The sequence below is a fragment of the Berghia stephanieae genome, chromosome 7 (assembly GCF_034508935.2).
Source record: "Berghia stephanieae isolate SIO BIC M18660-M18661 chromosome 7, UCSD_Bste_1.3, whole genome shotgun sequence".
Taxonomy (NCBI): domain Eukaryota; kingdom Metazoa; phylum Mollusca; class Gastropoda; order Nudibranchia; family Aeolidiidae; genus Berghia; species Berghia stephanieae.
In genome coordinates this window covers 20,515,905-20,528,006 of record NC_088366.1, presented here as the reverse complement: position 1 = coordinate 20,528,006, position 12,102 = coordinate 20,515,905, and the positions used below count along the sequence as shown (strand labels likewise).

Below are 12,102 nucleotides of genomic sequence, written 5' to 3'. Positions count from 1 at the left end.
CTCGCGCGCTTTTTTAAAAATTCAAGCATTGTTTCATTGTTATGTCATATGGATAGTAGATTAACTCTCTCTCTCTCTCTCTCTCTCTCTCTCTCTCTCTCTCTCTCTCTCTCTCTCTCTCTCTCTCTCTCTCTCTCTAAATAAATACTAGAAATAACATAAGCCATGGTCTCACTGGACTGGTTGATAATAATTTAGCAGGCATTTTTCGTGTCATTTGTATGGGTTGTAGACACAAAATTACACTGGAAAAGTTCCAAATGATCAATATTATGTATATTTTAAAACAACATTATAGTTGACCCTAGCCATACAGCTCCAAAACTATACAAGTTAGAACTCTTCTGATGTATTCATCATATTTTCTGATAATTTTGCCATAAAATTGCCAAGTTTTAACATCTAATTCCACGTATTAAGCGAGATACAGCCACAAACCAGAATAAAACGCAGAAAAAGCGTCCCATATTTTCGGTATTTTTTTCTCTTTGTGAGTCATCCAAATAAATGACACCTTTGAAACTGCATAACTTTTTTATTTATGAATGGATTTTCAAAATTCAAAAACATTTTTACTCAGTGGAGATAGGGCTTTGATTTTAGACAAAACTTTCCTCAAAAAGAGAAAAAAACATTTTTCATAGTCTTTGCTAACTTATGTTGATAACAGCAGAGAATAAAAACTTTGCAGCGGCGATGGGGGCTTAAATGCTGGCCAACTAACTTCGCGGCGTCTGTGTGTGTTGATTCCGTGACCTCAAGAAGTTGGGGAGAAGTAGCTCTTGAAGACTAGAATTCGAAGGGACCTTTTTTGAGGTTGTGGATAGCTCATACGATAGATTCACGATCACCCCTGCCAGGCTGAGTTGTTGTACCAGTAAGGTCACAGGTTTGAGCCCCCAATGACCAATATTACAATTTTTTATCTGACAGAAGCAACGCTGTTCACGGCCAGGTAAACGTTTAATTCCTGAGTACGGTGAGAGAATGCGAGTAAAGAGCCTTTTCCAAGGACTCAACTATGCGCTGAGCTAGGCTCAAATCCAGGACATTCCAATACCATAAGACCACATAGCTGCATTTTTCATTTAATACTACAGAAACCATGATTAACTATGGCCTTATAGGCCTTAATGCTCTGAACAGCCAATTTTTTGTGAACCAAAGATCACAGCTCCTCACAGGCTTGTGTTTGTCAGTATTTAACCCAATGTCACTAAGTGAAATTATGTTGGGGTGATTTAAACTCTTAACATTGAATTTTTTTAGTCCAAAATCTGAAACTTGGATATATTTTTTATTTTTCATTGAAGACAACAAACTTTTTTTTTTAAGTGACAAAATTTAAATTCTCTAGCTGGAAAACCGGCTTTTTGAAATCTTTTTGCTGACCTAGGTCAGTAATGGCAAGGTGATTTTTTTTAAAGATGAAAGTATTGGTTGTTTAAAGGCAACATTTGAGGGGGAGCTAGTTGGATATATGTATCCTTTTCTATGATTTGAGGGCGATACCATTTGATGAAGAGAAGCTTTGCATGAAATATTTTCATAGAAATATCAGATATAAATATATAAATGTCAGATTTGTTTATTTAAGCAAAGGGCATCCCTGAATCGTAAAACCACTTTTTTGGCATCTGGTTCACCATGACATAAAACCATTTTGAAATGTTAGGTCATATATTTGCATTTTGACCAATGTGCTAGTAAAACTCTAAAGAAAAATGAAAACCTTGTTCTCTTCTAGATTGTCCCAAATGCAAAATGAGGTATTCCCTGGCAAAAGGCGGATGCATGCACTTCAAATGTCCTCAGTGTGGCCATGAGTTTTGTAGTGGATGCAATGAGAGCTTTAACCACCAAGGGGTAAGGTTCTACTTCTCTGTTAAAATTTTAGGGTCCAGGTGGGCCTGACACTTATTCAGATTTAATCAAAATATACTATTGTTTGTTTTGTTTTTTTCCAATGCCAAAATTGGCATTTATACAGAAGCAGCTCATACAGAATAGGAGGGATCGTGCCATTCTCTTTTGTCTTGTCACTAATTTAGCTGCACTGTATGACCTGCAGGCGCGAGATTTTATCCTGGCTTATGTGAGATAAAAGACCTTTGCAGTAGTCTAGACATGATAAAACAAGAGTTGTGACGAGTTTGATTGTTGCATCTTTAGTAAGGAAATCTCTAAGGGTGGATATTTTCTTAAGATTATTTGTAAGAGTTTTACAGAGGCTGTCTACTTGCATTTTCATAGCAAAATCATGTTCCAGGAATACCCCAAGATTTCTAATGGCTGTCGAGGGCTGAATTGGACAACCATTTATATTCACCCTTAAATGTTCCATCAAACCATTTCCGCTTTTATTTCTAGTGCATAGCATAACTCCTGTCTTTTCATTACTCAATTTCAACTTATCCGTTTCCATCCAACATTTTACTTCTGCAGTGCAGTTCTCGATAGCAAAGAAAAAATATAGAAATTTGATTAGTCTGGCTATTGCCAAGCTTTCTTTATTTCCTTTATTTGCTGTCAAATACAAAGCACCACAAAGCAATTCAGAAAAGTGAGTTGAGCAGGTACTTATGTTGACAATAACAAGAAATGGAGTGAGTAGAAAAGTGCCAGAAGACAATAGAGAATAAACACTTTGCTTACTTACTTACTTATCCGAACCAGCAACCACCTGAGCTCTAGCCCTTCGGTCTTGTGCCATGACGTAGAAGTTAGATGTCTTTTGTAGTTGTTCCAGGTGACTATAAAATGTGTTACTGATGCTTGGATTTCATTGAAACACTTTGCTGCAGTGAGGGCTCAAAGCATCTTTCGAGACCAATTTTTCTTCTTCTCTGGGTGACTCAGAATATAGAAAATTCATCTCTGATTCGACTATACAAATACTATCAAGCTTAATGCACAATTTAAAAATATATTTTACACCACTAGAAGAATACTTGGTCGATTTAAAGGACATGTGGGCTTTTTTGAATGATAAAACGGTCTTTGCAAAGTTATTTGGAAATCGTTTTTAATATTAAGAAACCTGAGTTTTTATATAGCGCAATATCCACTAAACATGCTTAAAGCGCTTTGCAAGGGGTCACTAGTCAACAGCCTCACTTAACATGTAGGACGAGACAAGACATCTGTTAGGCTATACTAAAATTTTTCTGACAGAGACAAAGCTGTTAACAGCGAGGTACTTATTTTACACCTGAGTATGGTGAGAGAAAGTGAGTAAAGAGCCTTTTTCAAGAACTGAATTATGCACTGCTCAAAGCAGGATTCGAACCCAAGACCTTCCGATCCGAATGCGAATATCATACCATATTGTCCTCTTCTATTTAAAGATCATTCATTTTTTAAAGATTTTATGGTTTAACATGTAACACTGACATTGTGTGCTGAAAAAAACATTGCTTTGACTATTTATTTCTTTTAAAGGAGAGAGAGACAGTGACCATAATACGTGACCCACTGTCCCAAAAGGGTATTATGTCAGGATGAATTAAATGCTGGCAATTAAATTTATAGCTACAACTACGAATGTTGAAGTTAGTATCACTGTGTTTTGATATAAAATAAATACCATTTCTTTCATTGTTTAAAAAAAAAACACAAAAAAAAACAAACCCATTAATCTATTTCTAAAAATCAATTTTTGGAGTTGGATTAATCCCCACATAATACAGTTTTGAGACAGTGGGTTACATATGGGTTTTAAAAAAATTATGGGATAGCCTGGTTGTCCTTTTGTCTATTTATTTTATCTTTATTTTTCGTCTTAATATTTTAATTTTCCATTCTCAAATTGTGTCCATACGATGTTGAAGGACTCTTTTTGAGTAGCTTGTTTGTTTTCATTTCAGTATGCATCATTGTTTATGAATTTGTTAAACACTCTTCGCATCTTTGCTACTTTAAAAAAAAAAAAAAAAAAATTATATATATATATATTTCTACTCTTTTTTCTGAATTATATGTTTAGGTTTGTAAGAAGTACAAGTCCTGTGAGCAGATGGGATTGCACTGTCACCACCCAAGGGACTGCTTTTCCTTCCTGCGGGACAAAATGGTTCAGGATCTACAGAAGCTTTTGGAGGTATGGTTGGAAATCTACTTCAATCATCTTATGCAACGAAGAGAAAAAAAAATTGTATCTTAGTTTTAAACTTATTGTTTTTTTCTTTTCTCTCTTTCTCTCTCTCTCTCTCTCTCTCTCTCTCTCTCTCTCTCTCTCTCTCTCTCTCTCTCTCTCTCTCTCTCTCTCTCTCTCTCTCTCTCTCTCTCTCTCTCTCTCTCTTCCCCCACCTCCCCACCCAATAAGTATGACAGAAGCTGTGTTCAATAAGTTGGACAACTTTTTAAAGAAAAATTAAATCTTCAATTTGAATCAATGTGAACTATTAAAGGTACAGGGGGATCCGTGTAAAGTCAACACTCTTAAATTAAACATATCTTGTTGATCCCAAATTTTCTGTTCATTATCAAAGCCTGTTCTTATGCAACGAGATGTAACGATAATAGATAAAGTCAACATGGTCAAAGCGCTTTACAAAGGGTCACTGACCAACAGCAACACTTAACATGTAGGACGAGACATGATGCCTGTTAGGCTATAAGAAATACGAACCGTACAAGTTTTTTTTTTATTATTAAATTTTTTATTTTTTTTTGAAACAATGAGACAATGAAAGAAAATTTGTGTGGCTATGTGGTCTAGTGGTATGACACTTGTTTTCGGATCGGAAGGTCCTGGGGTCGAGCCTTGTTTTGTGCATAGTGGAAAAGGCTCTTTACTCACATTCTCTCACCGTGTAAGGTGAGTACCTGGCTGTTAACGGCATTGTCTTTGTCCGAAAAAGAAAATGTAATATCGCCTAACAGGCATCATGTCCCACTTTAAATGTTAAATGTTGCTGTTGGCCAGGGACCCCTTGTAAGGCGCTTTGAGCACATTTCGTGGATATTGCGCAATATAAAAGCTCAATTTATTTAAAGCCAACTATTCTTTCTGGTCCAGGGTTGTTGGCTTTATCAGGATTCCATTGTATACAAAAGGAAGCTTTTGGGGCCTGTCGGTCTGTTATAAACTGGCTTGGTGTATGTTTTGCTTGTTTTTTTTCTTGTTCCAGACCAGCAAAGTTCAATTCAACACCCAAGTACCAGACGATCAAGAGGACAAGGAGCACTGTCCTGTCGTGGAGCAGAAAGAGGAGGGACCTGTCAAGAGAGACGAGATTTGTGGGAGAGAGGTGGAGTTCGATATGGCGGGACTTTGCCTGTAAGTCTACATCCCTCTCTCTCTCTCTCTCTCTCTCTCTCTCTCTCTCTCTCTCTCTCTCTCTCTCTCTCTCTCTCTATCTCTTTCTCTCTATCTCTCTCTCTCTCTCTCTCTCTCTCTCTCTCTCTCTCTCTCTCAGTCTCTCTCTTTCTTTTCTCTTTTTCTCTCTTTGTGTGTATGTTCAAATTTACCCACCTTAACCATTACTTGAATATTATTGAGGTAATTTGTATTTCTTTCTATTTAAAATACAAAGGACAATAGAGTTTTATATAGTCAATTTTTTAAAAATTCCCATTTGAATAACTCCCGTATTTATAGTTAGGAAGATGGCTCGGTGGATCAAGTTTTTCATGATCACCAGGCAGACATTTTCAGTTGTTTTTTATCCTTTTGGAGGGAGGGGGGAGGGGGGGAGGTTGTATTGTCAAAAATGTTTTGCACATGTTCTAACCTAACAGCAAGTATAAAGTTTATGAAAAATATGCACCATAGACTATCAGTGATACTCACGCTTGATTATGTCCTTTGGTACACATGAAGAGGAAGATGAAGAAATAGACTTTAAATTTAAATGCAATTTTTTCTGTTTTTGTCTTTTATCTTAAATATTTTCAAATCTTATCCATTCTCATGTTTGCCTTGTCCAGATCACACTACAAAGAATACTTGACTGGCCTCATCAACAAGCATGCCCTGGACCCTGTCATGCTGATGGATGTGCAAGACATGGTCACGCTTCTCAAGCGCTATGACATGCATACACCATCTAGAGACCCTACAGAGGCCGATCAAAACTACAGGAGGAAGCTCATCAAGGTTTGAAGCTGTTTCCTAGTCTTAGATTCCAATATTCTTGGTGTAACCTTTGGTAAAAGAAACAAGTTAAAGGCATTTTGCATCCATTTTCCTTGTCAAATCAAATGATCACTATTAAATCTGAGGTACCCAAGGTGTAAAGGAGCATTGAGAATTGTATGATATTCCATCATATTGTAAATTGTAAAACTGGGAGCATAGCAGCTTTTATGGATATGACCTAAATAAATGCAGTCCTTTTTTTTTTGGATACAGTGCTTTGATTTTTTTAATGTGAAAAAGTTCTTTTCTCTTACCTTTGGCTTACAAATTTGGAGGTTCAAATATTAATGGAGAATCTAGGGTTTTCTTTAAGTGATCGAATTCAGATAGGATTTTACTGGGATTTTTACTGGGCACCCAGGGAATTCCTCTAAATCTTTCTTCTTAGAAATGGCTTTGAGGCTGAAGTGAACCAAATCACATTTATTATCCTAAACAAAGTCTCTGGCATGGAAATGGATTTTTCTTATTCAGTTTTTTTGTTTTGTTTCTATTTTAAAAATCTTTATTCTATTTTTTGGGGTTTTTTTGTTGTTGTTTATTGTTAAATAGTTTTGGACTTTAGGCATTCATAAAAGATTTGCTGCTACATTATTATACCTTTCTCATTATTCTTGACTTCTTACATTTTGTTACAGATAATCAAAGAGAGACTGCCATTGAATAGAAAGAAACCGGCTGAACTCACCAAGAAGTAGAGGCATAAGGGGAAAAAATGAGCTGCTTATTAAAATTGATGAATCATGTACAGTCCTGTTTCAAATAATCGGGATAATTTTGCTCTTAATTTCTGAATAAGGAATCAAAATTATTCTATTCGCGATGGCCTGATAATAGAAAGTTCCATTTTTTTAAAAAAAAGATAGATTCTCATTTCAACCCATATTTTATGTAATTAAAAAAAAACAACTCTGCATAAGTTTAAAGTCTGTATGTGTGGACTTGATGGGGAGAGAGTATCTAAAAACTTAAAAGTCATGTAGAAAAATTGAGCATTTCCACAGGGGTTTCACCCACAACATTTTGGTTTGCAGGTGAATGAGTTTTTCCACTTTGTCATCAACTCGTTTAAGCTTTAAATCTTCAAAAACTTTCAACAAGTATCTAATTGATGTCTAGTCAACAACAATGAGATAATGAAAGGGATGTCAATCTTACATCCAAACTTTTTGAGTTGGTGGAAAGCCCTGATGAAAGTACCTAATTTTGCCCATTGAGCTTTCTTACCTCTGTGTATTATATTATGTTTGTCAGGAAATTGATCCGGATTCTCTGGGTGGGGTTCCTGACCTCCCATAGCGGGTAGGGAGGTACTTGCTGTGTCTTCTATCCCCCTTTATCTGTTTTCCAACTTGCTTTCAGTCTTTGTCTTGGAATGAGATTAATTGGTTTTGTCCTGGCCCTGGCTGCATTCCTGGCTGGGTGGGAAACAGTCAAATGCATTGTTATTGTTTTGAGAGATGAAATGCTAATGCGAATGCTAAAGATATGAATAATAAAGTTTGGATCAGTGGTGTATGTGCTTCAATTATTGTTTTAAAAAGCTGATCATCATTTATCATGGATGCCCTTTTCCGGTTACACTTTTAAAAATCTTCCAGCTTCCTGCTATCGGCTTTTTTAGCTAGAAACTTGAATTTAATTTTTGTTTTTTTTTGTTCTTTTTATTATTTTCTTATGTTGTTTTTAAAATATGAAATTATTAGTTTTTTAAAGGCAACATTTGAAGGGCAGCTAGATGGATATTTATCCTTTTTTTACAATTTAAGGGTTTTAACATTTGATGAAGAGAAGCTTTACATGAAAAAATTTCATGTGGTCTTTACTCGAAAAAAATTAAACCTTTTTGTTTTTGGCAAGGGACATGCCTGATTTTTTTTTCCAAAGTCTAAGATTTTATAAGTCACAGTTGTACCTATTTTTTTTTTAAAAATGCTATTGCTTTTTTGATGCATTGCATCACAAGAACCAAAAATGTTAAAAAATGCAATAAAAAATGAAAAGAAATTTTGAATTGTATCGTAATGTTTTGTTTGTTGTTTTAGTAAAAACTTGATGTTCCAAATGATTTGGTGATGTCAGAAAATGCCGCATTATTTTTGATTCATGAAATCTGTTTCATCTCTGATCCTCTTCATGTTTCTTAATTGCAACAAATGCATAAATGGAATTATTTTGGCAACAAAACTAATTGCATTTAATAAATGGTGATACATTCGTTCATTTATGAACAATCTTGTCTAAGTCACAGAAAAAAATTGTACATGCTACTGTAATGCATATTTCCAAGAATATTTTTGTTGAAAGACATGATGAATTGCTGCACTGATATCGTTTTTTTTTTTTTGTTATCGACATTTAACTCGTAAGTATTATTTATGTATATTTGGGAATTTCAATGAAATTCATCAGTTATTTTATGTTTTTGTTTTTAGGTGTTTAACGGCGCTTTCGACACTATTAAGGTCATTTAAGCGCCCGTCAGTTATTTTATAAAATGTAGTAGATTAGTTCTGACGTGTTTTGAAGGGCTATTGTATTCAATTTCTTACTAGGATTATGTTTATTGCTCGTATTTATTATCACGTTATTAAATAAATATTATGTTAATATTCTGTGATGAATTTAAAATTGTGCTTTCATATCACTCAATGTGTTTATTATGTTTGAATTATTGTATCTCTTCATGGAGAGTTATTTTATCTATGTCAACTCCCTCCTTTAGAATTTCATCTATTCAAATCATTTCATGCAATGCTTAACTAGTAATAATAATATATTTTTTAAAAAATGTAAAACAATAAGAACAATAATAAAAGCATATTTTTTGGTGTTGTAGTTATTATTATTATACTAAAAGTATGCTCCTTATACCTCCCCAGTTTGAAATTGAATATTGTTTCCTGTAATTGCATTATTTTTAGAAATAGATATCACCGTATGTATAAATAGCTAAATAAGATAATTCCTGATTTAACCAAACTGCCGTTCCCTAGAAAACCTTGTATTTAAAAATTTCACCAGAAAACTCGTCCTTCAAATATCGATCAATTTAAATGCCCTTACCTTGGCAAAAATTCTCAAACCTGGATTTTAAAGAAGACTTCGCAAAGTCCCCGGTGTTAGAGGTTTTTTTTTTGTCAAGACGAGGGTCATTTAAATTGATCGATCTTTGAAAACCTGGTACATAAAAATTTCACCAGAAAACTCGTCCTTCAAATATCGATCAATTTAAATGCCCTTACCTCAGCAAAAATTCTCAAACCTGGGATTTTAAAGAAGACACCGCAAAGTCCCCGGTGTTGGAGTTTTTTGTCAAGACGAGGGTCATTTAAATCGATTGATCTTTGAAGGACTAGTGTTTTGGCCCAATTTTAAAATACTTGTCTTTCTAGACTAAGGCAGTTAAATGGTTAATTGCCATAATGTGACCATGAGCAACCTGATCCACATGCTCACTAATATTATCACTGATTCTATAATCAATTTGAATCCGAAACTAACACTGCCTCAAACTGACAAGAGGCATTTTAAAAACATTTTGGCCAGAAAACTTTTACTTCAAATAACGATCAGTCGAGATGGCTTCCAATTTGATTTTAGTCTCAAAATTGAAGCACCGGGTTTGAGACTTTTGGACATTTATGGGCCATTGTTTGATATTTGAAGTAAAAATTGTCTACAAAGAATTTTTTTTAAAAGAAGGTTATCTTTGCTGGCAGTTGATTTGTGTTGTTTATTAAGGATGTTTATATTCTTATAATGCTTTCACTATTCCAATATCTAATAGGCCCTTTGTTGCCAAACCTGACAGGCACATGTAGAACTATTTACTTACTACTTAGAAACATTGGCAGGTCTACTATGTTTAAAAGTCTCTAACTACAAAGCATATTTAATTTGTTTTATTGAGTAGGAAAGTTCTGAACCAGAGTTCAATGTAAGACCCTGATTCGTTGTCTTATTTTTTTGAGGTCAAATTGATGATTAAGAATGTAGGTTTAAGTGATCACACCCTTCCCCCACAACTACGCAATTTTTGAAATTTCAAATAGAAAGGTTTGTGTACATGGCTAAGATTAAAGATGTTTTCCTTAGCTCTTTATAACATATAAAGATGTAACGTTTAGTTATCAATGTGTGCACATACAATGTTGTAAATATTTACATAATATTAATTGAAAATCATAGTTGTGATTAGCGATCTATTCAATAACTCAAAATTTATTGTCATTTATCCTTCATTAATTTACGTTATGATGTTTCTGTAAACACAAAAAAAAAGGAAGAGACAATACAAAAGAACCGGTTGCCATGTCTTTTTTATATTATGATGAAATAAATAAGATATCATATTAATTCCTGTCTGGTTGGGTGATTTCTAACCTATGTGTACTGGGTGGGGATCCTGACCTCCCATAGCGGGCAGGGGGGTACATACTGTGTCTTCTATCCCCTTATATCTGTTTCCAACATTCTTTCTGTCTTTGTCTTGGAATGAGATTACTTGGTTTTGTCCTGGTCTTGGCCGGAGTCCTAGCTGGGAGGAAAACAGTCAAATGCATAGTTATTGTTTTGGGAGATGATATTTTTTACCTTGTAAATCATCTCTCTGTTATGTATTATTATATGTGTTATTTTGAATGTATAATGTAAGTATTTGAATGAATTCCTCTTTGTTGGATTTTGTGCTTGTGTCCGGATGAGACTTATAGGTGATCTCAAACTAAGTACATTGGCGGTGTGCTCTGGGAATCTACATCTGATCCCTATTTGTTCCCAGTTCCCCTATGTCTTACTTTTTCTTGGGTGCTTTAATTGTAATTCTAGAACTTTTTACTATCCCATTTTCTTCCTTTTTACTGGCGCTGATATAACCTAAATCAAGCGCCGTAAAACTCTTAAAAACAAACAACCTATGCGTAAAGTGTTGAATTATTGTAAAATCAGAAAAGTAGATGGGGGTGGTTTTTGAAGAAATAGGTTGTAGAGAAGTGTCAGAAAACCCCCTCTACCCACACACACACACACACACACACACACACACACACATACATACACACTAAAAGGAAGTAAAAACAGGAATGAAAAGGGATCAAACTTTGGACATATTTGGTGGGAAGCAAACGTAATTTCAATTTCGTCCCAGGTTTGACTCCCACTTTGCACAGTTTTTCTTTTCTTTTACATGTATTATTTTTAATGACACTTTCTTTTCAACACTATTGTTTCTTATGCATATTAGTATTAGGCATTTGTTTGGGGTGACTTGTATTATCTTCTATCTCCCTAATGTGTTGTTCTTTTCTAGTAGCATCTATTGCCCAAAAATCAGTTTGGATTTGGCGGGCAGGAGGTCACTTGCTGTGTCTTCTATATGTTTTCTGAATTGCTTTCGGTTTTGGCTTGGAATGGGATTGCTTGGTTTTGTCATGGCCCTTGCCGCAGTACAAGCAATTGTCAAATGTATAGTTATAGTTTTGGGAGATGATATTTTTTTCATTGTAAATCATCTCTCTGTTATGTATTGTTAGTTATGTATTCTGTAAATATTTGAGTGTTCATAGTGGGATCCTGTGCTGGTGTCTGGATGAGACTTTTAGGTGATCTCAAACTAAATACATTGATGGTTTGCTCTTGGAATCTACACCTGTTCCCTATTTGAACCAATTCCCCTTCAATTGTAAATCTAGAATATTTTGACTATTCCATTTTATTCTTTTTACTGGTGCTGATATGACCTAAATGTGTCGCAAGCGCCGTAAAACCCTGAAACAAACATAACAGAGAGATGATTTACAAGGACAAAACTAAGTAATCTCATTCCAAGACGAAGACAAAGAGCAATTGGAAAACAGATATCTGGATATAGAAGACACAGTAAACAACCTCTTTCCCACTCTGGGAGGTTGGAAATTGCACACCCAGTCAGGGGGATGTTGAGGAATATTGTGGTGGAA

General features: G+C 34.8%; 1 protein-coding gene across 7 annotated transcripts in view; it reads left to right on the top strand.

Annotated features, from left to right (window-relative positions):
* LOC144976869 (uncharacterized) overlaps window positions 1–10,501 on the top strand; it is a 54,603-nt gene extending 44,102 nt beyond the window's left edge. For all 7 annotated transcript variants that reach the window (XM_078921405.1, XM_078921408.1, XM_078921406.1 and 4 more), the window contains 5 exons: window positions 1,748–1,866; window positions 3,986–4,099; window positions 5,133–5,281; window positions 5,932–6,100; window positions 6,781–10,501. In XM_078921405.1, coding sequence (XP_078777531.1) covers window positions 1,748–1,866; window positions 3,986–4,099; window positions 5,133–5,281; window positions 5,932–6,100; window positions 6,781–6,840 — 611 coding nt within the window. In that variant the 3' untranslated portion in view covers window positions 6,841–10,501. The remainder of the gene's footprint in view (window positions 1–1,747; window positions 1,867–3,985; window positions 4,100–5,132; window positions 5,282–5,931; window positions 6,101–6,780) is intronic.
* The last annotated feature ends 1,601 nt before the right edge of the window (window positions 10,502–12,102 follow it).